General features: G+C 48.0%; 2 protein-coding genes across 2 annotated transcripts in view; one reads left to right on the top strand and one right to left on the bottom strand.

The window, feature by feature from the left end:
* Positions 1–2,370: 2,370 nt before the first annotated feature.
* Positions 2,371–24,643, bottom strand: part of LOC131211675 (hemicentin-2) — a 104,751-nt gene continuing 82,478 nt past the window's right edge. Inside the window, exons 6-7 of the mRNA XM_058205253.1 lie at positions 20,820–21,033; positions 2,371–2,507 (exon numbers count right to left, since the gene is read on the bottom strand). Coding sequence (XP_058061236.1) covers positions 2,371–2,507; positions 20,820–21,033 — 351 coding nt within the window. The remainder of the gene's footprint in view (positions 2,508–20,819; positions 21,034–24,643) is intronic.
* Positions 3,266–4,612, top strand: LOC131211686 (27 kDa hemolymph glycoprotein-like). The gene is made up of 6 exons (XM_058205265.1): positions 3,266–3,427; positions 3,499–3,736; positions 3,822–3,985; positions 4,058–4,184; positions 4,245–4,365; positions 4,438–4,612. Exons 1-6 carry the CDS (start codon positions 3,376–3,378, stop codon positions 4,492–4,494), a joined length of 759 nt encoding a protein of 252 aa, XP_058061248.1. The 5' UTR covers positions 3,266–3,375; the 3' UTR covers positions 4,495–4,612.

Below are 24,643 nucleotides of genomic sequence, written 5' to 3' on the forward strand. Positions count from 1 at the left end.
TAGGAGGCTGATTATGAATTTCCCGGCAGCCCGGGCAGTTTCGCATTTCTTTCGCCCGAGCCGCGATGAATTCGGCCCTTCTAGCCGGGAGTCACTAACAAAACTTTGCAGCCAGCACGTGTCACCGAGACGGGTGGGACAAAAAAAGTGGAAACGACACGGTGAGAAAATGTGAAAAGAATGGAAATCATTCTGAAGCGCTTTTCATTTTACAACACGCGGTGTGCTCAATTGCTGGGTGGCACTTTTCTTTTTTGGTTTTTGCTACGAAATTGGAATTGGGTTCGAATCGATTTTATGCATTCGGGCACCGGGTGCGAGAGAATTCAATTTGCGCGCTGAAACAGAGGATCATTTAACTTTAATGCAGATCGGTGTACTGTCAGCGATTCATAAATGAGTGACTGTTGTGAGTGCGGCTCGAGGAGTTTCACCGGCGCTCGCCCGCCGTTTGCATAATTAACGGCTGGTTAATTGTGATAAGCTTCAATTAAGCGTTAATCCCCGCGTTGACCGCGTTCGAAAGGTTATGTACGCACCGACAGGAGAGTGCATTCGCACTACAATGCGCAAAGTACTTGCACTGTTGCATTGTTGGAAAGGATCCCTAGCTTATTGAACTGATATCCAAATCGCTTCTGAAGAGGCCCAAAACCGCTGCTTTCAAAGCGAATGTTTCAGAGCACGTTTTCTAAAATCAATCGCTCGCTCAATGAGGCTCACACGAAATATATTAAGAGTTTCTCATCAAACAGAGTTCGGGTTCGGCTTCATCAACCTTGGACCGGCACAGGTCCACCGTGAAGAGCGACCGAACATGTTCCGGCGCTTGAAACGGCAATGCACAAAAGGGTCAGCTTGAAAAAGTGGCTGACCCAGCTTCGGTGATGATGTTCGGTTCATTATCTGACTTTTGACCCACTCGTTTCGTTCACGGCGAGTGTTTTAGTGCTCTCCGCACCAAGCCCAGGGTTCGATGCATTATTAACGCACCCGAGCCGCGTGGTAAAATCGAATCCTGGCAAAGGAAGCACTTACAACGGCCGGCAAATTGCACTTGCTGTGGCACACGTGATGGGGTTTAACATCTCTTTGACCATAAAATAGCTTTCGAAACGGAGGATGGCGTAGTGTTTCATTAAAACTCCATTGGCCTCATTCACCACCCTTTTGTGGACTTCCGACCCGGAGGGGTGTTTAATTTACCAATTTTTTGGTTAAAAAAAGAACCTCTGGCTGATGGTTCAGTGTTGCAACATTTTCTCTCTCTCTCCTTGTGTGAGTTAACATTTGTTTTAAATTTCGCTCCGTTGTTTTGTAGTTTTATTCATTCGATTACCGAGCGCCCTCAGCCCCTCAGCTGGGTCGTTGGGTGAAAAGTTTGGCCGTTTGTTTGCTCTGTTTCGCTGGCGAAGGCTTTTGCTGCCCGCTTCGGCCATTTATCTGGCCTTTTGCATTTCCGGCAATTTCGCTTTCTATTTTTAACGGCCACCCCACACGGTTTTTGTCCTTAACAAGGCGTACATACACACCGGAGCCATGTTTGATTAATTCATCGGCAAGTACAGCAGCGCAGCTCTTCAATAATGCTGGCCCCGGGTGCCCCGATGCACCGATCCGTGGCCTTTGTTGTTGCCGCCCTGTTTAAGCTCTCGATTTATTTACACGTGACCGAAGTATTGGATGGCTGGCCCTGTTGGCCGTTATTTTTACCGATGTTTCCGTTCGATCTGTTTTCATTTGTTGTTTCGCCGCTCCAGAATTCGATATTGGCCTTCTTTGGCCGAGTTGTCCGGTACCGGTACCGGGCAACGAGTTAATTTATTTAATAGGCTCGGCTTGGTAGCATCGCACGACCCACGGCCCAGGCCCACTGGGTCGTAAAGCCGGTTTCCGGAAATGGATGATTAGTTTAGCAGTCCGTTTGCTGCGTGATTGAACGATCGACTGAAATATTTATTTCTCTTGATCCGTTGCACGTTCCGAATGTCCGAAGGAACACGGGACAAGTCGAGCAAGTCCACCACCAACAACACCACCGACACGAGGTTTGAAGTGAAGGCTTTAAATGGAAACAAATAGCTACTTATTTACAGAAAGGATACTCTTGTCCGCTCACGGTGTTCACGTTTTTCGCGTTCGCCAATACCCGACACTGTTCGGATGAGAGCACACACGTCACGAGAACGTTCGATTTTCTAGTCACATCGCGGTTCAAGATGCGCGCGGTCCAAACAAAACTCTAGCCACCATTCCGGTCCGGAGTGGTTATCCCTGTTTGCTGGCTGGCTCGTCGTTCGGTCGCACCCAACCGGCATCTGCATCCTTCGTCTCGGCGCTGATTAACTCCGATCCCGTCACCGCCGTCCATTAGGCATAGCTCGACTTCAGCAGATAGGACAGTATCACGCTGGGGAAGAACAGACACTCCAGCAAGATGGCGGACAGTTGGGCCGTCGCCGCGGCGCCACTCGTTTTTCGGCGCGATATGGCGGCCGTATTATCGCCTGAGAAGAAAGAATTAGAACGACGCACTGGTATTACTTATGGCTGTCGGATTGCGGGGTTTGTCCTTGAAAATTAAATCTTCAAAAAAAAAAACACTATTTAAAATTGTAATTGATGCGCATCCTTGGAAATGATTAAATCGATTAGAATTATGTGCAAATAACCTAGCAATGGGTATATGAACAGAAGGGTAAATTAAATAAAGATTCAGTTGTTTCATTTATTTCCAACCTTCAATTAGTGCATCTCCATCTATACGAATTCATAAGACTTTATGCTACAGTTTCGAAGATAATTCAACAGTATTTATTTTGGCGTTAGCTAACATCACGAAAGGACGCTGTACAGGACGCATCAGAATCTTCGCTGGCCGCCGAGCGGTGCTGGCCTGCAACAGTCATCACAATCGGTGTAGACTCAATAACAGCGGTTTTTGCAGTTTTGCGCAAACAACGTTGAACTACACTACTTGACAAAATGATACTCAACGAAACTGCGTAAAAATATTGAATAATGTTTAAGGCGAAATTGACGATAGACGCCAGTTGATTGACTTCCTTTAGATCAGTGCCCTACGATTGACCTAGAACTTTGATGCCACCACATTAATCGATACGAATTCCTTTCGTCGGTGTGTTTAACGAATGAGTTTCTGAGCGGCACACATTCACCCGAGCACTATCGAGCGGAACAGCTGGTCCACTGTCTTATCAGTAATTGCGACCTGCATTCGAGGCATCCTCGAAGTATTGCTCATCCAACTCCATCAGTCAATAGCGTGCGGTGTTGGGAACAGGTTCTCAGTGGAATATTATTTGAAGTTTAGCGATTTTGTGCCGTTGAGTTGAGGCAAAGTTGTGAGTGAGCATGGCAAAGTCAGCCTGGTTTGTACTATGTGGCGTCCTGATAGTGTTGACAGGTAAAAAAGTGAACCGGAAGAGGGTCTGAATGCAGCTTGTACCGATGGTTTCTTCCCTTTCTCGCGTGTAGTGGTCAATGGATCACCGGTCGCGAATCCCGAGTCGTCGGAAGAGTCGGAAGAGACGAAGGAAGCGCTGCGAGAGATGCAGGAACTGTGCCGCAACAATAGTGGTTCCGACCAGGCCTACACGAATGTGGTGGAAGAGGTCACGAAAACTATGGTTTGCTTCGCGAAATTCGACTTCGAAACGTTCTTCGAGGACTTCGACCAGTTGTCCAACGAGACGCGTACCACATTCTTTGACAAGTGAGTTTCGGAACAAAATGTACCGCATCCTTGTGGACATCTTATCTAATGAGAGCACCGGGGGTTTTCGTTTCCTGTCTGGTAGCTACTGTCCAAAGCTTCGGTCGGCCGTTGCGTGCAAGAACGGGCTGATCACGGCTGTAAGACCGTGCCTGGATGAGGACGACTTCGGCATTGTCGAGGGACTCGTGGGCATCATACCGGACGCGGTGGAGTTGTTGTGCAAAAATAATGGAGAGATTGTTTTCAGTAAGTGACGGTGGAACCATTTTGTAGTCGGCACATTCTGGTAATGTTTTGTGTTCCATATGTTTGCCGTAGAACTGGAAGACGAAGACGTCCTGGAGTGCGCCATAAAGTCGATGGACCAGTTCATGGAATGTGGCAATGCCGTCATGAACATGGCCGAATCGTGGGAACTCTCCCATCTGACGCAGGAACAGTGCGGGTAAGTCTGATGACCAGGTTTACGTTACGACGGCACTTACGACACTTACTCTGCTTTCAGGGTTGTAACCGATTTGCGGAAGTGCTTTAAGGAGAAGCTGGCTGTTTGCAAGGCACCGGACCTAATCAGCATCTACGATCTCTTCCACAACGCCCTGATCCGTATGACACCGTGCCGTAATGTAAGAAGGAACACCGAGTGTGTGCCGTTTCCGTGTCAGTATTAATGTGTTCCCCATCTATCTGTCTTCCAGTACGTGGAACAGCCGAAAGTCACTATGATTGATAACAACGCGATTAACGAGGTCTAGGCGGACGAATCGCAGGGGAAAGTCCCCCTAGTTGTTTGCAAGTGAGGCCAAGGTCGTATGATTCGCGTTCAGTGCAGTTTGTGGTGTAATAAAAATATGTTTACTTTTGCACACCAATTCCGGGTGATTTTTTTTTTGGGAACATTGATGACCTCTGTGCAGCGGGTTTTGTAGTGCATTGCGAGCAGCAGTTTCAGTGGGACTCCCTTTTTCAATCAAAACAATTTCGAAGATGTAACCTTGATCCGACAGTAACAGTGTCTGTCACGCATAGCGCAATGATAACAGTTTCCAAATTAATTGAGTCCAAAAGCAAATAAAACATGGCATTATTTTGTACATTGTTTTTAAATCTAGATTAAAGAACCAATTGAAAAGTCGAAGAATTTTTAAGGTAGCGTGTAGTGCGAAACCGGAAGTGATTTATAAAGATGTCGGCTTCCAACACAAAATTGTTTCATCGTTGTTGACAAATGACGATAACTGCTCTTTCACAAAAATCTTCAACTAAGTGAATTTCGTTCCGCAAACAGTGAAAATGTCTAGCTGAAAGCTTCCGCCATGCCATGGTTGAATCACGGCGTCTTGTGCAGCCCTGAGGCAAGAGATTGGCCATTTCACGAAAACCAGTTTCATGCCGGTTGTCTTCCTGACGACGGTATCGCACGGCAAAAAAATGACCTTTTCAGAACAACTTCCGCCATCTGCGCGCCGTCGGGCCACTTCGAAAACTGGCACGATAAAACTGATGGAACAAAATAAAAGCTTTCACCCCGAGGCCACGTTGCGAGCCCACACCCCCCGGCGAGACGATGTCGATCGTCGAAAGTTTAATGCAAACTACGGTGTACGGTGCTCAGGGTTTGCAAATGCATCTGCCGACGGGCGTAGACATCGGGATGCAACGCGAAAACTTTCTAATGCACATTGAAAACTTTCACAAAACATTCGCCATTATACTCCGTGACGTCGTGCGTCATCGGCGTCTGTGGAGCTCGGGAGTGGTTCGGAGACTGACGGCTACTAAATGGTTGCCTTTGGCTGAAGGAGTCGAATTTCGTGAAGCTCGTCCGTGGCGAACAAAAAAGTCACGCTGCTTGGAAGTATGCTGATGAGAGATTCGAAAATAAACAAGTGATTATGCGAGCAAATACATTTCACTCACACCGAGCCGCGCCTGACCTATCCGTCTCCGGACCCGTGCGTTGCCGAACGGAACTTCTTTGCCGTCCGAAAGGGGTTCCCTGGAGGAAAACGGCCACACAACTAAGATGTTAGTGAGTGCAAAAACCAAATTCTCAAAACTTTCACCACTCGGCCGCTTCGCAAGACACTCGAGGTGGCTTTTTGGGCCGAGCATAGTAGCATGGCCAAGAGAGCGGCTGGCGAGACACATTTCACTAATCAATCACTCGCCCTCCACTCCACTGATTCATATCCTTCAAGAGCTTTTCGGCAGCGTGATTCATGATTTCGTGAGTGAAGTTTCCGTTCGTTCCCCGGCTCTGGGTTCTGGGTTGTTTTTCTGCCGGTCTTTAAAACTCCACAAATGGCCGCAGCCATTTTGGAGTTTCGAGCACTTTTGGCGCGAACGGAGCTGGGTGCCCCGGACATTGTCTTTCGCGTGGATTGGGTTCGGGAAGTACTGCCGGTGTGAAAGGGAATATTTAAAATGATAAACGATCATGCCGGAGATGTCTATTATCACGTTTTTTTTGGTTGTTAATTTTTTGGCAACGATCAATCCTTCGCTCCTACGTGCTGGAGGTGCTCGATGACGGTGCTACGAAAAGCAGTCTTAGAACCATCATTTATTTGGCCATTTTTTCTTCATTGAATTTAGTGGAAAGTGAAGGAAGAAAAATGGTGGTTGGTTTGGTGAAATTTCTCGAGTAAAACTCAAATTTGGACAAGTCTACGAATACTGCATGTGAAAGGGAACGGCTAGGACTTAAGTGGTCTCCGTTGGGACATGCACGCTTAAGTGGAATGGAACCATTTTCGCGCTCAAGAAAAGAAGTAGAATTCATAGAAGAAGAAACAAGTGCTAAACTGCAAAAGTGGAACTGCTGTACGACATTCGTTCGAAGTCCGTTTGAAGCGCACTGTTTGAGGGGGGGAATAGCCTGTGCCAACTTGCTCTGTTGGCGCCATTTTAAAGGAAGGTGCAGTTTATTTTTAGTGTTTCTCGTGTCAGTATTTTTTCGAACCGATCACGGCGTTTAAAAAGGCAAAATGATTGATTACTGGCCGGATGAGTATCTTAATCTGTTCGCCGCTCCGTCGTCATTCCGGCGCGAGCCGAACGTATGCGAGCGAAAATCCGCTTCGGATGTGATCCGCAGTTTGGTGCTAGCCGTTTTACTAATGTTTTTTTTCTTTATTTAGTCCACTCTTTTTGCTCCAAAAAAACGAACTCACTGAGCGGCTGACGGGCACATTTGACGGGTTTCCACTAAATGTTCGTTTGAGAAGCCGGAATACCCGGATCACCCGGAAGGACACCTTCAGCGGTGACATCTATCCCGCTACCGAAGTGGGTCAACAGCTTTGCGAGCACAGTGCTCACAGAGTTGCGAAAGCGATGGTGATGAGTGCGCGAAAACGGAATCTGGCCACCAGCCAAAGGGCTCGTCTATTTTTCCGGACGATGGGCCAGCTTTTAAAACGTTCCCGCATACCGGTTTATTAATTTCATGTTCGAAAGCGCAGATGATTTATCGATTCGCCGTTGAGTGCGCTAGCGAAGATAGATTAGAAAGCATCTGTCACGATCGGCAAACATTTAGTATAGCCGGGGAGAGATAATTTTTTTCACCCTACGCTGAGTGCCTATCAAATGGTAAACGTTATCGGGGCAGATTGAAAAAAATGCTTCCTGGAAGCGTTTCATGTTTCAGTTCTTACTCCAAATTGTTGATTTTGTGTATTCGGAGCCTTCATTGCGTAACGGTTTCGATGAGTGATTCGATGCTCTTTGAAGTGGTGGCCGGTTTGGGATAAATTTACTAATAAGTTATCAAACAAGGCAGTATTTAAGCACCTTTATTTCAATTAGTTTTGTTACGCTGAATAGTAGGATAAAATGCTTGATGAAACACTGCTTATGATACATTGTAAAACAAGTCGGTTATTTTAAAACTTTATCCTGTGTTTAGCCAAATGAAATGATTACTTGACAAAGCATAGTCTAGATAGAGTTAGTTTGTTTCAATGCTAAGTGATGCAGCAACTACACGGTTCTTTTCAACTTTCTCTGAACGGGTTGATAATTGATTTATTAATTTTATTTTCACCAGGACGCCGAGGTGCCAAAACATGCATCAGAAATGCTTGCATCCGTGAGAAGATAAAATGGTACTGTGGCTCTAAGCGTACGAGCAAATGGCCTAAAAAATTGACAGACCAGTACTTCAAACGTAGGTTGAAGCGCTTTGTAAACAGGAAACAAAGTACATCGTTCCCCTAGTTGTGCACTAGAAGTCCACTGTAAGGCGCAATTGTTCGCATGCTGCTGTGAACAAACGTTCGGTGGCCTTCGAAGAGGCAGATTGGCCGACCCATAATCACGGACCGTATGTTTAGTTAATGAATGCATGTTTGCCGCCATCGCCGGTGCCTGTTTGAGGTGGCTCCTTAAGCAATTTGCAGTTGCATCCACAACTCGGCCCATCGGGTGTCCCTTTTTAATGTGATTCGTCAATTCGTTGCACACCAGCCCCGAGCGCCTGGACTGGCTGATCTGGATAGTGCCTTGACGCGTTGGAAAGTGAAGGAAGTATTAAACACCATTCACTCACGAACCGCTCCCCACTTCACTTGCAGGCGACGTGGATTCACGCCGCCCGTCACGCACGGACACCGGCAGCATAACGCTGACGACGACGGCGACGACGACGACAATGATGATGATGATGATAATGATACTGACGATGATGGTAAAAGCTCATTCAGTATGTTAATATGCGATTCCGGGAGTCACGAACGAGCCACGGACATTCGTCGGGGGCCGGGCGGTGGAACCGCAACCCCTCAAGCGGGCACCTGGAGGTTGACCGACGAATCGTCCTTTCGTGCCGTTCCGTGCCGGTGAAACGATGTAATGGAACCCTTTGGAAACGGAGGGCCTACTTCCGTGGCCGTCGTGTCCTGTCATAAGACCGGCGCTGACCATGCTAACCGCTCGGTCAGGTGCTGCTGGACGACCCCTACCCTCTGGCTGCCTCGTCCTGGTGCCGTCCTACGCGCAGTTGCTGTCACAGGACCCTGGCGCCTTGCGCGAGAACGACGGGAACGTGATTGCAATGGAAATTAAAAAGTATAACGCCAACGGAGATAGACCAAACCTAACGACGGTCTGTGTGTGTGTGTGTGTGTGGTTAAATGTCCTTTGCATCCTGCCCTGGCCGCACCGACTGCGCACGCAACCCAAGAGCACGCACCGCAGCTGGAGGGACCGGGCAAATTATTATTATTCCACTCAGCCGGAAACGGACGAGATGGAATGAAATTTGATTAACCTGGCCCAGGAATGAATAATTTAATGAGCGGCCCGTTCCCTCGTTCACCGATCCTGCGTTCCGTACCGTACCGCCCGAGGGAGTAGCAAAGCGGGATTGGAGTAAAAATATGATTCCCTTTTGATGGGTGTCGCTATCACGATGGCCCGGCCCCAGAAGATGGGCTGGGCAAGTGAAATGATGAGCATGTTACACTAATAAATATTAATTTGCCACAACGCCGAGCCGTCCAACCGCTTGAGACGGGATTTGTAAATCCGGCTTACGGCCACTGCACTTGGGTGGGATTAGCGGAGGGATGATGCCGTCTGACCGAGGACTAAACTGGCTGTTGCTGTCATATTCTCACACCTACAGAATAATTTTATTTATTTACTTATTTATTTATTTATTTATTTATTTATTTACTTATTTATTTATTTATTTATTATTTTTTTTATTTATTTACTTATTTCATTCTTTACTTTTTTAATGACACACAATTCGTGTATTGTCAGAAAAACGTTTTGATGGCTCGAATCAGACTGGCACTGAGGGTTTGGCATGCATTCCATCCACACTCTCTGGCAACAGCAGAATGCCATTCGGAAACTGTAACGAACAGTGTTCGTTTCACATGAACAGCTACGTTACACTGGCGGCGGAAGTTCCGGCTGAATTTCTAAAATCTACATTCCCGTTCACATTCCCACCTAAACCCTACACCAACGGAGGGATTATTTTTGCCCGCACTCGCACCGTATCTCGTACTAACGGTGCACCATTCCAACGCGGCAATCACCCGGTTCCGGTGAGGTGATTCGTGAATATTGCGCCGTAATGAGCGCAATGCTCGATGCATTTTAATGCACCGCTGCATCGTGCGCCCGAAACATTTGAATGCGCCCGTTCATGTGTGCATTGCATGCGGCTCAGCCCACCGACATTCGATGTGTCGACATTCGAGTCCCACAATTTTACTTTCTGTCACCATCGCCGCGCGGAGTGCGAAAATCACGAGACGGAAACTGAAATATACGTGCTGCGTGTTTGATTATATTTTACAGGCATTGGCGATGTTGCCGAGACGGATATAAGCGGATAGGAATCAATGAGACGGGAGATTGCGTCAGCCAACATCGCCACATTCTTTGTGTAAATTGCGCTGCAAAAACAAAAGGATAATAGTTTCATCTTTCGTGGTCGATTGAGTTGTGAGCTTGTTGGATGCACCAATTTGTACGTCATCAGCGTGAGTAAGCATGAATGTAAATGTGTGGGAAACAACTTTAGTTCCCGCGAGAAGCTCCAATCAGAAAGCGGCGGTTCAGCCACGGCACGCAACATTAAAAAATAATGATCTCTCGTAAATCTCGACACTTGTCACAACGAAACACTAACCACGGGTGGTAGCATATTTTAATTTCAATTAGCCATCCCCGTCGATCGGCCGGGCTACGCTCCCACGTGCTTTTGGAAGGCTCCGCAAACGGATCCTTGGTACCGTAAAATTACCACCCAGAAAAGGGATCGCGCGAATCGCTTGAAAGTAAATAAAATTTAAGTGCTTCATAAAATGTTTCGCAAAACCCATCCACAGAGCAGAGCGGTCGCACCTCACCGCGGTGGCCAAAGTGAGTGACGCTGGAGTTTCGGGCGATTTTTTCTTCATGCAGTTGGCATTGTTTTCCGAGTGGTCCCTTAGAGTAGTGTCCAACGAGGGAGCGAACAGGGAACGATAATTTTTGGGGAAGTTTATTTATTTGTTTGCTGTCGTTCTGCTCGGTGACTTAATTTATAAACTGACGCCGACGAAAAAGGAACATCAAGGAAACGCTGCGTTCCTGGCCACACAGCTCCCGGCGTTCATGCTTTCCGCGGGCGCGATGCTGAAACGGCTTTATGTGGAGGTGCTTGACGTTGGTTTTTCCTTCTTCGCTCGCTCGGTGCCATCGAAAATTCAATCAAACTGCACAGCCACAGTGTTTAGCGCCGGGAGACCGGCCCGCTTTCGGCCGTCTGCCCAACTTCCCACCGCGCGTGAACGGAAAGCCATCAAATTTAATTTCCTAAGTTTAATTTTTATGGACTGCCACTTGCTGCAGTACGCGCTGCTTGAACGCTTGTCATTCGGTCATCGACTGTAATTGGTTTTCGGGGCTACCGAGCGGCTGTACAGTTTATGTTGGTTTAGGTTCTTTTTTCGCTCGCGGTCGTTGTTCGCCTCGCAGCCTCACTGCCCGTGGAGAGCGTTCGCGTGGCCAAAGCCGAGTGGGCCATAAATTGAGTTGATCTCGATTTATGGTCACGAACCAACGGCACCGGGCGTCCTGCGACACTCCACCCGGTCTAGCTGAGGCGTGAGGCCAACGAAACAATAAACGTTTGCGTCGGTTAGCTTTCGATCTATTGGTTTTTGCAGGCATCCGTCGGGCCATTTGGTGTCGGTTGAACCCGTTGTGTCTGATTTTCTTCGAAGCCGTATTTCGGACGCCACTTTAGGAGCTCGGCAGCGGGAGAGTTGAGACACCTCAACCAAGTGGCCGCGTTGTTTTGTGAGTCCTTGATGAAATTAATCCGCCGAGAAGTGCCGTGCGATAAACCGATTCCGCGGGAGATTATTTATTTCCATCGCTAGATCGCTCAATAAATATTGCGAATCAACGTGTTGCTTGTAAGCGTTACGCTCATTTCGCGCCATTTTGGTCTCGAAAATTGATGAATGGTTCATTTCTTGTGAAAGACAAGTGGAGCAAAATTGTGAAGCCATTCAAGCGGGCCTCACCATGCCTTCGTCCTAGCCTTACACGAGTGTGTCAGTGGAAAGACTACAAAATGAAATTTTCATCGGGGACTCATTCACCCAAATCGTCAATAGTTGATTGGAAAATGAAACCATAAACTGCGCGCTCAGCTATCTTTTGGAATAATGCCCTGAGTCGAACAAACGTACCAGGAAATATATGGTTTAACATACAGGCGTCGTGCCCAAGCGGGGTCCAAAGGAACATTACCGAAAGCCTCCCCCGGGGTATCAGTTTCCAAGCTTCGTCAGCAGTAACATCCTTGATTTCCTGGGTTCCCGAATCGTCGAATTCCGTTGTGGGTTCGGATTCGAAAGTAAAAAAATAATTTCAAACAGAACCGCAGCCTGTAGAAAAAAGTTACAAAGTGGGCATCTCGCTTTGCACTTCCATTGTTGGGAGAGAAAATTGCTTGCGGGTGAAAGTTTCCGCTTCATTTTCCGCTTTAGTTCGATTCATAATTTAGCCACACCAGAGACCAGTCGGGGTAACTATCTTTGTCGTTTTGGGGAATAGTTTTCGTTTGCGGCTAGCCTTTTACGGAGGATGCTTTCGGCATGCATGCACCCGATGCTGTGCTCAATGTGGAGTCAGTTTTGTTAATCCGATAGCAACTCAAAATTGAAATATGAATGCGTTTTTTGACGCTTTAGAGTCATATATGAAATGGTGTCATTCTGTTCTATATGCTGATTTGGACGTAGGGAATCATTGAAAAGTAGCTCAAAAAGGGCTCACCAAAGTTTTCTCGTCTATAACTTGGGCAATTGTTTTGTAAAAAAACGATGAAAATTATTGTTTTTTGTCCCAATTTAATGATCGTTGCGTCGTCGCTTGTTGACTGTGTTTTGTAGTGTGGCACCTTTCCGACACACCGTGGCTGAGTTTTGAACATTCCAACGCGAATCTATCAGAACGGCTACTAGTAAATCATTTCGCGACAGTAGCAAAGAACCCACTTCACGAATTGCTTCCAAAAAACAAAAAGATATTCCTGACAAACCGGAACACGGCACGGAATCGATTCTGGCTCGCCCCTAGCGTTGCGGTACAATGTAGCCGAAGAGAGAAAACTTTTAATTTTTCTCGACTTTACAAAAAGTGCTTTCCTCGGTGGGTTGTGATTCCGGCACTCCTGGCCCCCCGGCGGGCGCGGTACTGTGCAATCGAAGTTTGGCAAAGAAGTTAAGTGCACCTTTCCGTGTTCCGCAAGCTTCTCCGGGAAGCTAGTTTGGGAACGCCGCCCAAAAGGATCGGCGTCAATCGGCGGCACCAACCGACGAATTTTACACCGAGAAAAGTGGCTACCGATTCGGACCGAGCGGGGAACCTCATTTTTTGTTGCTCCTTCCCCGGGCCGGAAGATCAATTTTGGAGCAAAAAGTTTACGCCGGCGTGGCGGTGATGGCCCGAATCAATATTGACTTTGGCCGTTGCGAAACTTTCGTTCGGCTCGCGGCTCGTGCATTATTGTTATTACTTTCATAGTTTCGCCGCACTGATAGTTACCAGCCTGGCCCGAGCGCATCCCTTCCGGAAGCCGGCCATTTCCGCCCAGATCAGGCGTTCTTTGGCGTTTGTTGAGAAAAGTTTTGCGCTCCCTCGGGGAAGAATCGCTTACACCACCGGAGCTCTGGATTTATCTTGGCCACCGTGCGCAGGATCACTGAGGGACGATATCCAAGGTGGAGTGCACAACTTTTGAACACGTGGGCAATGCGTACAGAAGTTCCTTCGCTTTTGCTTGGGCCAATTCGGACAGAAAAGGTAGGCAACAGAAAAAAAACCTTGCACAGCTCGCCTCCGGTTGAAACATAAAATATTGCTCGTCTCCAGATATCGGTTTTCCGTTCGGCGAAATTATTAGCCCCGTCGTGGCGGACACTAAAGCGCTCGTTATCCGCCCGGAAATGGACCCATCAGGCCGGCCTGTCCGGCCACCATGTTGGCGTGTTGGCTTCGCTGGCACAGTCAGCTTAACGAAACAGCCAGACCCTCATCCTTACAACTTCACTGGACAGGGATGTGGCATTATGGACCAAATGATTGCGATTCCCCGATTCGCGCAGCTCGCAAACGGCCAGTTTCGGCAAGTTTCCAGGAATGTCAGATTGCGATGCCGCTACGCCGATGGTAGATAGCACACTTCCGGTAGCCCACATGTCCTAGTGTGTGTGATGGATGATCGACAGCAGAAGTAAGCTCTCCATGCTCCCGTTTGTGTCCTGGGCACCGTGGCTGCCAGGATCGCCAATCATGACGCAATTTTATGGAAAGGTAATCCGCTTACTTTTAAATCCTTCTCCGTTTTTTGTTCCCCGCCCGCTCCAGGCTTAGCTCGACTGCATATTGCCAACGGGGACCGTTGCGGAGTCCGGTTTTGGGACTTTCGAGAACATGTATCACACTACCGGATCGGCATCGTACGATGATCTGTTTACGACAAAACGATGAACCAATAATTGAATCCTGGAACGAAATCTTCTCCCGGAAAAAAGGGACACGGTATGTGTGCGACTTCCGGGAAGGCTTCCGGGGCGCATAGCCTTCGCTTGTTGACGACGATGGCGTAAATGTTGACATTACGATTACGGTGCTCGTGCCGAACCGGGTTTGTAGAATCGGTGGTTCGCGGAGCGACTGGTGGCAAGATGGGCAGAATGCCAAAAGTAATTATTATTTGTACATTATTAGAGCGGACTGGGCCGCATTAAGCACCAAGTGAAAGTATGGCACTCAAGTGGATGCGCTGTCAGGGTACGAAAGGACGTCTTCGGCATAGAAACCGATGCATCGATTGGATGACCTTCGAATTAATTTTAAAGTGGCTGAACTTTTAATGTGCAGTTTTTCAAAATGGTTGAGAGCGGGGTTAGGGTTTCGTTTCAACTTGGAACCTTTTATCTTATCACAAACATCTGCTTCTAATTACGGGGCAACAAAATGCTCCATGCTCCTCGGTACTCCAGTATTGGTGGCCTCGACGTCGGTACGATGATAATTCCTTCATTTCCGAGACCCCGCGCAAGTTGGGGAGCACACCCGACCGCACTTCAATTAACCTTCGCACCTGGCGGGGAATGGAAATTAAGATTCGCCGCGTTTACCGGCCATAAACTGTAGAAACCGATTTCCGGTCGGCTGCGGACGGTCGACCGAAATGAGAACTCCGCACGCAAACCGATCGTCGCGGAAAGTGTATCGCGGAAACGATCCTGTGACTTATCTACCGATCTAAGCACACACACACACTGTACCGGATGTCACACCGTGTCCGGACTTCCGTCGCAGCGCGGTTCGCTAGCCTTCGTCGCTGGTCACGGGAAAAACCGTGGCCCGTTGTCCTTCTTCGGGGCGCCTGAAGTTAGGCAGCACGCCCAGCATCGCCCGTGGATCGTAAGTTGGCGGATTTCCTACGAATTTCGATCTAATTTCGGAACGACACCGATAAGGCCCGGCACAAGCCGGACGGATGGCCGGGAGATAGGCGGGCACCGCCACCCGCAGCCGGTATTATTTTCCAATTTGCGCTAATCGCGTTCGCGTTATGCTCGGCGCACTTCCTCTCGGCACGCCACGCGGCACTCAGTTTTTGTTTTTCAACTTACCGACCGTGCCGGAAATAGGCCTTATCCTTCCGGTCGGCCGGCAAGTGGCCGGCGTTTGTTCTTATCGCCGCTAGCGTGCCAGTCGATAATTGTGTTTCGTGGAAAATGGCGCAATTCAATAAAGTAATTAATGCGCTGTGCTTCGCGATTAGACGCGACGGCGACACGGGAGCCGCGATAAAACGAAGGTCCTGTTAAGATGCGCAGGGTGATATTAAATTAAACGGTGACTGTAGTACGGCGTGGAATGAAATTTGTCAATCGCCACCATGGTCGGTTCAGTGTTAGTTCCGGTCTTATGCAAACATTCCGAGAGACGGAGCTCGCAGCGGGGTCCTTTGGGGGTCCTTGGAAGACCAGGAACCAGCGGAGCAGGAACCGCGACAGGAAAAACACTTTCAATCTGGTGCCACACCGGTGGACCGGTGGGAATAAGAAGCTCGTTTTTGTCTTCTTTGCCTGAGCGTATGCTCTCGCTTCGGCTGCACAGGTTGTTCCGGGAACAGTGAGCCGTGTAAACGCCGTTTAAGGGCGAAGTTGGTGCCGCTTCTGCTATGCCGCCGCCATCAAACCGAACTCAAACATTGCGGCGGCCATCAGCAACTCGGTCATGCTTCGGTCATGGTTTCGTTCTGCTGCAGGACGTGGCCGGCGTTCGCTTTCGGATGGTCAATCTCATTTTGCTTAATCCGGAACGAATGTTCGTTTTAATTAAAACTTGTTGCTACCTCCGTTCCATTAGCACTGCTTTCACCAGGCAGCACCATCCACCTAACCGCTGGGCAACGGGCAACGGGCGGCCAACCCTGTGCGAAGCTGAAGCAAAATTCCGGACGTTCCTTCGGGATTTGAGGATCCGTTTAATCAACCCAACCAAGCCTCGATCCGGGTCCAGGGCACGCTGCCGACCCCGCGAAGGCAAAGGCACCATCCTCGGGCGGACGGTGGACCAACTTTTCCGGAAAACTCCCAAGCGATACAATCACCACCCATCGGCATCGTAATCATTTTCCAATTTTTAAGGTGAAAGAGCTTCAAACCGGGGGCGAGTGTAGAAATTTACTTCCGTCGATTGATTAGCAACCTACCTCCGGGGTCCGGTCGGTCGAGAACCGGAAGTTTCGGTGATTGAAAAACCAACTCCTGTAGGGCGGCCGCGGAGCAAGAACAAAAAATCGCGATCCCGAGAATCTGGGAAAACATTCCGCTTAACGGGCTCGGTGTATGGGGACGCGTAGAAATATTTCGCGATTTTCCGAAACGGTTTTCCCGCGCTTTTCCGGACGCCTGGGTTTTTTTTTCCCGTGGGCTCTCGGTTCAACGTTTGGCCCGGGACCCAGGAGTTTGGAATGTTAATAATTTCTTGTTAATGCCAGCCCATTAAGCAGCTCGTTAGGCCGGTCGTCTGTTTCGATTTTTCACCCAAAAAGTTTTCACCACGGCGCGGAGCAAAACTTTAATTTCCACCAACGGGATCCACGGAGTCCTTCCAGCGGGCTTAATGCGGTCACCATCGTTCGTTCGGTTTCGGTGATAGCGGGCGAAACGATTCTGAAGTTGCCTTGGTTTTTGCGCTCGTCTGCGCTGCATCGGAGGAATGCAGCAAACTCGTGGGTAGCCTTTTTTTTCAAAGCCATGAACCGGAAGCCGCACTCTAATGCAATTTACAAGCATTCCGCACCTTCGCCGCGGGAGGTTTTTCCATGTTTCTCGCGCGGGTCGAATGAAATTGTTAGAAGAAAGTTTCACACTCTGCAGTTCGAGTGCAGTTCGGGTGCTCGGGTTTTTTCTTAGCCACCGGCCATCGGAGAGATTCCATCGGAATGTTTGAGCGTAGAATGTGTATGCCAAACGAAAGGGTTTTTCTCCATTTTTTTTTGCATTGCACCCAACGTGCGTTACGACCCGAGGCTCGAGGTTGAGTTTGTCTTCCGTAAGGCCGTGCCCGGGAGAGAAGGTTCTACGAGTTCCAAGCGATCGGCGCTCACGAATGCAAATACTTTGTACTGTCTCGGGAACTTTCAAAAACAAAGTTCCATAAACCCTTTTCTACTTCAGTCGAGCAGAATGCAGACACTAACTTTGCTGTGCGTATCCACTTCAGCCGGCCAAGCTGGACAGCCATTTAATTGTCTGTCCTGTAACTTTGCTCGCTCCAGACAGGGTTGTCATTAAGATGACTCACTTCCAGTGCTACGTTAGCGTAAGCTCAGTGGAAACGACTGGTTCGAGATTGTTTCGAGGCCCATTTTGCATCGATTGAGTTGCAATGGCCCGATGCGTTCTGGGCAAACAACGCTGCCCTAGGGCAAAACGTCCATTAACGGAAGTAAACGATTTATTCGCTGTGCTTCCGCTTGCGCAAGCAACTGCCCCTGTTCGTGCCACGAGCGGTGGTCACGCAATCGAAGTTTCACGAAATGAGCCACGGTTTGACGCAAGGTGCGAAACGACGTGCACTTTGCCGTCGTTGCACTTCCGGAAGCGGGAGGAGCACTTTCGACGAGCATTGTGTGATTTATTCGCCCCACTCGGGCACTGGAGTGGAACAGTAAAGGTCAAATCTTGAAAACATTGTCGAGTGAAGTACTTGACTCGGTGTTGCGTCGATGTTGTATGCTGTTAATGTAATGTGAATATGTACAATGATAGGGTTGTATTTTTTCCAAGAACATGTACCGGTGACTACTTTCCATCAGATTTCCGTGGCTAAAAAATAACGAAAACCAATTTCTTCGTTTCTCGAAGTTTGCTGCATTATGAATTCTTTCCAAATTGCCCAATTGTCATCAAAGAATACTATTTGAGTATTATGCGTGATTTGCGTAATGTTTCAGGCTATTCTTAAAAACAATTTTTCGGAAAATTTTGAAAATTGGAACAAATGGAGTCGTAGATTGTATAGAGTAGGGATTACTTTATGGTTGAAGAATAAAGTGAAGTGAAGTTTAGAAGAATAAAGCAATATTTTTCGGGTTTTAAGCGAGTAGCCTGATATTGTTTGGCCACAGAAGTATGTGACTCGGAATAAGATACATAATAATTCAAACAATTTTAATTATATCGAAGCATTTTTATCTTAAAATTATTACATTCATTGCTTCATTAGCAACTTATGACAGATTGAAAGATGGGCACCTTTAATGTGCAAAGTCCAAAGTCTTTCCGAGCACCATCCAGTTCCTGTTCGTGCACATCAATGAAAACTTTTGACTCGTAAGAAGTTTTCCAGTGAAAAACTGCTCGAACCTCCGTCCTGGCGTTGGTTCACCTGGTCGGCTGAACGGCTCAATCGAAGGGTCGATGCCGTGAGGTTCACGCCAATCCGGTGCACAGCACTTCCGGAACGTGCGACCATTTCCGGCCATCGATCTGTATCCGTCAAAAGCGGAGGAAAAGCAAACATTTGTGTTTGGGCTCGGGAGCGGTTCTGCGGTTCTTCACTTCCGTTGCGTGCCTGTCCAAAATGCCACCACGCGGGTCGGTTCGGGCTGGGTGTTGGGCCGTTCACCTTCTTCCGGTCGTTTGCCAAGTGGGTTTTGTGGGAAACCCCCGGATCACCAGGGGTGCTAGGATAAATAGCTCCCAACGAGCCCCGCCCAGTGAGGCTAGTAACTCAATCCAGGTCCGCGTGAAGGGTTTCGCCGGAAACACAACCGGCCCCCCCCCCTTAAGTATAATAGCCAAAAAAAGGACACGGTGAGGTTCGTGGTCAGTGTGGGAAAATTAATTTCCTCCCATTTCGCATGGAAAAGTTCACTCGGTGGGTGGGCTTTCTTCACCATCATCCCTCTTGAAGAAGATCAAGTTGTTTCGTGGACCTGGAGCGATTATGGAGTGCGATCCGTCGGAGCATAATGTAGCACGTGTGGCGCAGGGTGCGTCTCATGTGCCGATGACAAAATGGATCGGTCAACATAGATTACCCGGCACGTGTAGGTCTACGGAACCACCGCACCTACGGACTCAGCAGAACGATGCCATCAGCATGTTCGCTGCTGATGATGTTGACCTTTCCGGTGTGATTTATTGTTTGCTCGGCACACGAGCTGAGCCTGGCGCGAGGATCACCGTGGGGGTCACAATAAAAGCTTTATTGAGGCAAAGCGTTCCATAATGTAATCTAATTAGCGTGTGTTTTACTACACGTTTATTCTGCGTTTGTTGCGCGTCGAATTTCAACGCACGTTTCGGGATACGATCGTGCGTTCACAATACACCCGAGAATACCCCCCGTGGTGGATCGCTTTTTTCAGGAAGCCATTTGTGTGTGAGCTTAATATCGTAATTGAAAACACATGTCAGGGATGAGTATTGAATGGCGGGCAGTATGATTAGCGGTAAGGTCAACATAAATCAACATAATTAGGGATGACCCTTTCGTGCGTAGTATTGACGGGACGGGGTAATATTACAGCACACTGTCCGGGTGGTGGCATACAACGAAACAAAGCTTTTCTCTTCCACATACACCGACTTTGATGTATTGAAAGCATTCACCAAAATGGATGGCTTTGGTTGAGTTGAGGTAATTTTCTTTTACTTTGCTCCCAGCTAATTGCAGCAAATTCATTCGAAGACTCACTCTATCGGTCGGGGCTAGCGGCCCTATGTGAAAGAAAAGCTCTCAACTAGTCCAACTAACCTGGGAAGGTCCGTGATGCCTCCCCTGGGTACTACGTAATCTTTAACCTTCGCAGTACATCGCCAGGACCGGGCGGGCTCAACGTGGCCAGGAGCAGGACACAAAACGAAACTTTTGCCCGAACCCAAAGTCCCCGGACCTGATGCTGGGTGTGGAAAACTTTCGGGCATAATTAAGTCTCTGAATAGTAATTAGGCGATAAGGTGTTGGCCTAATAAATTTCAACAACTTTGCCCATTCATCAGCAATGGGGTGCCGACGCCGAGGACAACTATAGCAGTGGCAGCAGCGATGCGTTTGCTGAGCGCAGGTGTGGCAAGCCCTTCCCGGGTGGCGTGTCAGCCCGGTGTGGAATGTGTGGCCGACGGAATGAAGTTGTCCAATAAGTCTCTCGGTCCTCGGACTCGGTGTGGCGAGAGATTTGTTCGATTAGATTACACCCATTTGCTGGATGGATGGGCCGGACCTCACCGGGCCTCAGTGCATTACTGGCGGTGGACAGTTTATTCGGACAGTCCAGAGGACCTTCGTCTAGCAAAGGAGCAATGCTGCCCGATCTGCATAAATAGAACACCAGTTCGTGTTGAGGGTGGGTTGGGTCCCCGGAAGCGACCCAATCTGCCGGCCGTTCCGTCAATTCGTCCAATAAAACATAATCAGCGCACGAAATGAGCAGGCAAACTGGGGCCGCCCAGATCCTGTGTTGATTGGCAAGAGCGTAGGAAAACAAAAACTCAGAAAACCGAAGGCGAAAGAAAGTAAGGCTTACCTTTCGACACGAACACGTATATGCTGGCGGGCTCGGTGTTGCTGGCCGAGCAGGTGTAGTTGCCCGAGTCGTTGATCTGCGGCTCCCGGATGATGAGCCGGCTCTGCGTCCGCGGGCCGGGCGTCGTTTCGATGCTAATGTCCCGCCTCGAATCGTCGTAATTGATCATCCGATCGTTGCGCTGCCAGTAGACGTACTGTGGCGGTTGTGGACTCTGCCGAAGGACGAAGAAAGGTAACAAAAAAAGAGGTCAATTAATCACACGGCACACGCAATACGTCGTTCGATGTTTTGCACAGGTTCTGGGTGAATCTATTTGTGTGTGCCTATGTTTTCTTATTTGCTCTCGGAACATTATGTTGTTTGAAAAAAATATTGAATACGTTGCTGGAAGCTCCAAAGCCTTGTCTGTAGATGAAAAAACCACGATTGCCACGAAACCACGCATTATTACAGGCTGTTTCATTAATGGCACATTTTTCATTTGGTTATAAAAAATGGCTGAATATTTTTCGATGCTTGAACATTTATTGTAAAGGTTGATTCTTAAAATTTATGAAAATTGGGAAATATGAAAAAACTATTTCCAAATTGGTCGCCAAATCATTCGTCTAAAGCACATTTCATTGAAGCTCATTTCCAGCTCGGTGGCTATCGTAATAAGCAGAATTGTTGTTTTTGGGGTTCAGAAAACTCACACGTCGTGCAATGGCAGCCAATACACCCATAAAGAGTAACTGTTTGGTGCGGATTTTGGCTGATTGGTTCTTCGGCGAAATTGAAGCTGAGAACTTGGACGGCATTTGATTTCAACAGGGCGGCGCTATGTGCCATACAGCGACAGTCACAATCAATATTTATGTTAGGCGAACAAACCGGCAACCCCAAGACCGAAATTCAAGTTGCTATTATCGAAATAGAACCAGATACAATCGAAAATGTACTCAAAATAGTTCCATCAAACGGGTTACTGCCAAGCCAATCGTGGTGAACATTTGACCAAAATTGTTTTCCATTACAAAATCTGAAGAATCAACCTTTCAAATAAAAGTTCAAGCATTGAAAAATGTTAAGCCGTTTTTTATAACCAAGTGAAACAATTTATCGACAATGAAACACCCCGTATTATTCAATTACGATTCCACGATTGTATTGGAATCGTTTAATAGTTTTTCCGTTTTGGGACAGAAAAGATAAGATTTGAAGCATTTAAGCAAAAACGTTCCGTGGTAGTTTTGAAGATAGCGTCATCGCAAGATGTAATCAATAATTACGACTCACAAGTTAGTTACGCATACGCTACGTTGGACCGTTTAAATCCGTCTAATGTGCTCCACATTGGAACGCAACGTGCGTTCGTCGGAAAGTGGTTTATAAAAGCATTCCAGCATTCGATTGCCAATCTGGTCGGTCTGAAGTGGTTCCTAGCTCTTTTGGCGTCCATCGCACGAACTCCATTCGCAGGCCGATCACGCGTTCAATTCCCCTTCGATTCTCTTTCGTATGTATAATTGCAATCTTGGGAGCACTTTGAACAGCAGTCAGAACACTAGTCGCCGTTATGACTTACACCGTCTATGTGGTACCATCTCGGAGCTCCGAATTAGGGGTACCGCCGGCTCTCGAAATGGCCATCCAAAAATGGGTATACCATTAATCGATTAAACTGTTCAATGGCAGCCAACACAGCTATAATGATGCTCGCTGCAATAATGTACAAATGTAAACAATGGTTCCCGTCTGGCCTCCCCGGAGCACGTCAGTGGAACGGGTTTTGCTTTGGGGATTTCATTCTGTTCTTCTATTGCTTGTCGTACGTGCCAAGCGCACAGGCAGCACGGCAACTAAACCTGGTGCTCATTATGCGGCGACGCCGTCAAAGGCAGTACACCATTTTCCTACACATCTTTCGGGTGGGTTTCACTCCCCCAACTAGACAATGAGGTTAGAACCGGGTCGGGCCACCCCGATGGGGAGCTTAATTTCCTGCCCTGAAAGGACACATGAATGGAAAATCAATTTCCTCAGCATTTTCCCATTCCGCGTCCGCGCGTGTGGAGGGAGCCATTGCGGTTCCTTTTCTTTTTCGGAAGCGAAGAAAATCATTGCGGATGAAGGAAAATGGCACAAAATAATGAAGCAACCACATGAAGCCAGCGGCAACGCCAGCGTTTAACTCTTTCGACGTGAAGCTTTTGCAGCAATCGAGTTTTCGGTTTCTCCGCCCTAGCCACCCATTCCTGGGTTCCCGTAGCATTCGATTGCTTTGTAATGGCCCCGGTTTGAAAGTTCGTTCGTTCGTAAGAACGAGCGCTGGCCCGGGAGGAACCGGGAGACGATTGCGTTGCCGTCGATATTGGCGGTGGAACTTCCGGAACGCCGCAGCCAGCCAGCGCTCCAATAATCGGGAGCAGAATGCTTTGGTTCGCTGATTGTTTCAATTTTATTTCAGAACCAACAGCAACAAAGAAAAAAAAACTAAACGCTGTGGAGAAAACACCCCGAGCCCGGAAGCGCGGAACCAATGGGCCGATTTCGAAGCCAAACCATTTCCATAACGACCAGCGAACATTAAGCGTAATTGGAATTCGGACGGAGAGGATTCTCTTGGCGTTCCCGTTTCCGCTTCGCTCTGTTTCTCCGGCAGGGTGTTTTCATTCGTCTTGCTTTGCTATTTTAACCGAGCACTAACGCCAAACTCTCTAATGGCCGCCGTTCGCACACGTTTCCCCGGACGGGTTGCCCGCCGCGCGCAAGCTTCTTTGAATTTTCCCCCGAAAACGGGTTACTCAATTTACAGCGTAATTGCTAGTTAGGCGAACGATTCTCTGTTGTCGCCGGGCACCAGGTGGCACCGGGGCATGAAGTAATCATGTAGTCAATGTTGGTGTTCGTGGAGCTGATTGGATTGTTCACGTAGTTGAAATTTGACGTTTTTGACGGCTCGCATCGCCGGGGAACTATCGATCGCTCCGCGTGACCACCATAAGAGCTGGTTCCGGTTTTCAATTTGTTGCTTAATTGTTTCGCCTCGGGGCGTTCCGTTGTGCCCTTCAGCCAACTCGGAAGCCAGCGCGAACGGAACGTTCTATCGACATGTAACGACTTTTGTTTCAACACTCTCTCTTAGCTGAGCATCGAGCTTTGAACAGGGCCGTTTCGCAGTCGTTTCGGAAAGTGGTGTAATAATTTATAGAACTAACAATTCGTTCGGTTCATGTAGATTCCGATGCTAAAAAAACGTCAGCACATTGAACCATGACTGACCATAGTAATCGTAGTTCAATGGAACGAATTTTACCGTTCGATCAACATTAATCGAGCTCAAAACGAATGACAACCGAAATTAAACAAACGAGAAAATTGCAGCCTCTTTGCGCTGAAATAACACATTCCCATATTATCATTAATGGTTCCGTGGAAAGCGCATTGCGGGAAGGAAAATCGATCGACCAGCTAACGAAGCTACCCGCCCGGCGCATGCATTCGGTGATTGGTGTAAACGAGGTTTTCACCTTTCCACGCCAGGAATTGATTCGATTTTTCATTCGCCCACTTTACGCGGTTGCCGAGGAAATTCGAAGTAATTGCAAAAACGGAGGAGCCTCGTGTGGGAAACACCGCATGCAAGTGAAAACATATTTTAATTAAAAATCATACGAGTGGAAGAGTTGTCTGCTTCGTAGCTGTCGATTCGCGTTACACTTTACATAACTCATCGTGAGCCGGTATCCGGTGCCACGGTGCGCAGAAATATTACCATACGTTTGCTCGAAAGCATATAATGTTAGTAAATTCAAAACAATTCACAAATACCGCTCCGT

This window comes from Anopheles bellator, chromosome 1, assembly GCF_943735745.2.
Source record: "Anopheles bellator chromosome 1, idAnoBellAS_SP24_06.2, whole genome shotgun sequence".
NCBI lineage: Eukaryota > Metazoa > Arthropoda > Insecta > Diptera > Culicidae > Anopheles > Anopheles bellator.

Bases quoted from the DNA above. Each gene is read 5' to 3' on its own strand.
- LOC131211686 (XM_058205265.1), top strand. From the start codon at position 3,376: ATGGCAAAGTCAGCCTGGTTTGTACTATGTGGCGTCCTGATAGTGTTG. The intron at 3,986-4,057 runs GTAAGTGACGGT...TGTTTGCCGTAG, and splicing joins TAATGGAGAGATTGTTTTCA to AACTGGAAGACGAAGACGTC. The intron at 4,185-4,244 runs GTAAGTCTGATG...CTCTGCTTTCAG, and splicing joins CTGACGCAGGAACAGTGCGG to GGTTGTAACCGATTTGCGGA.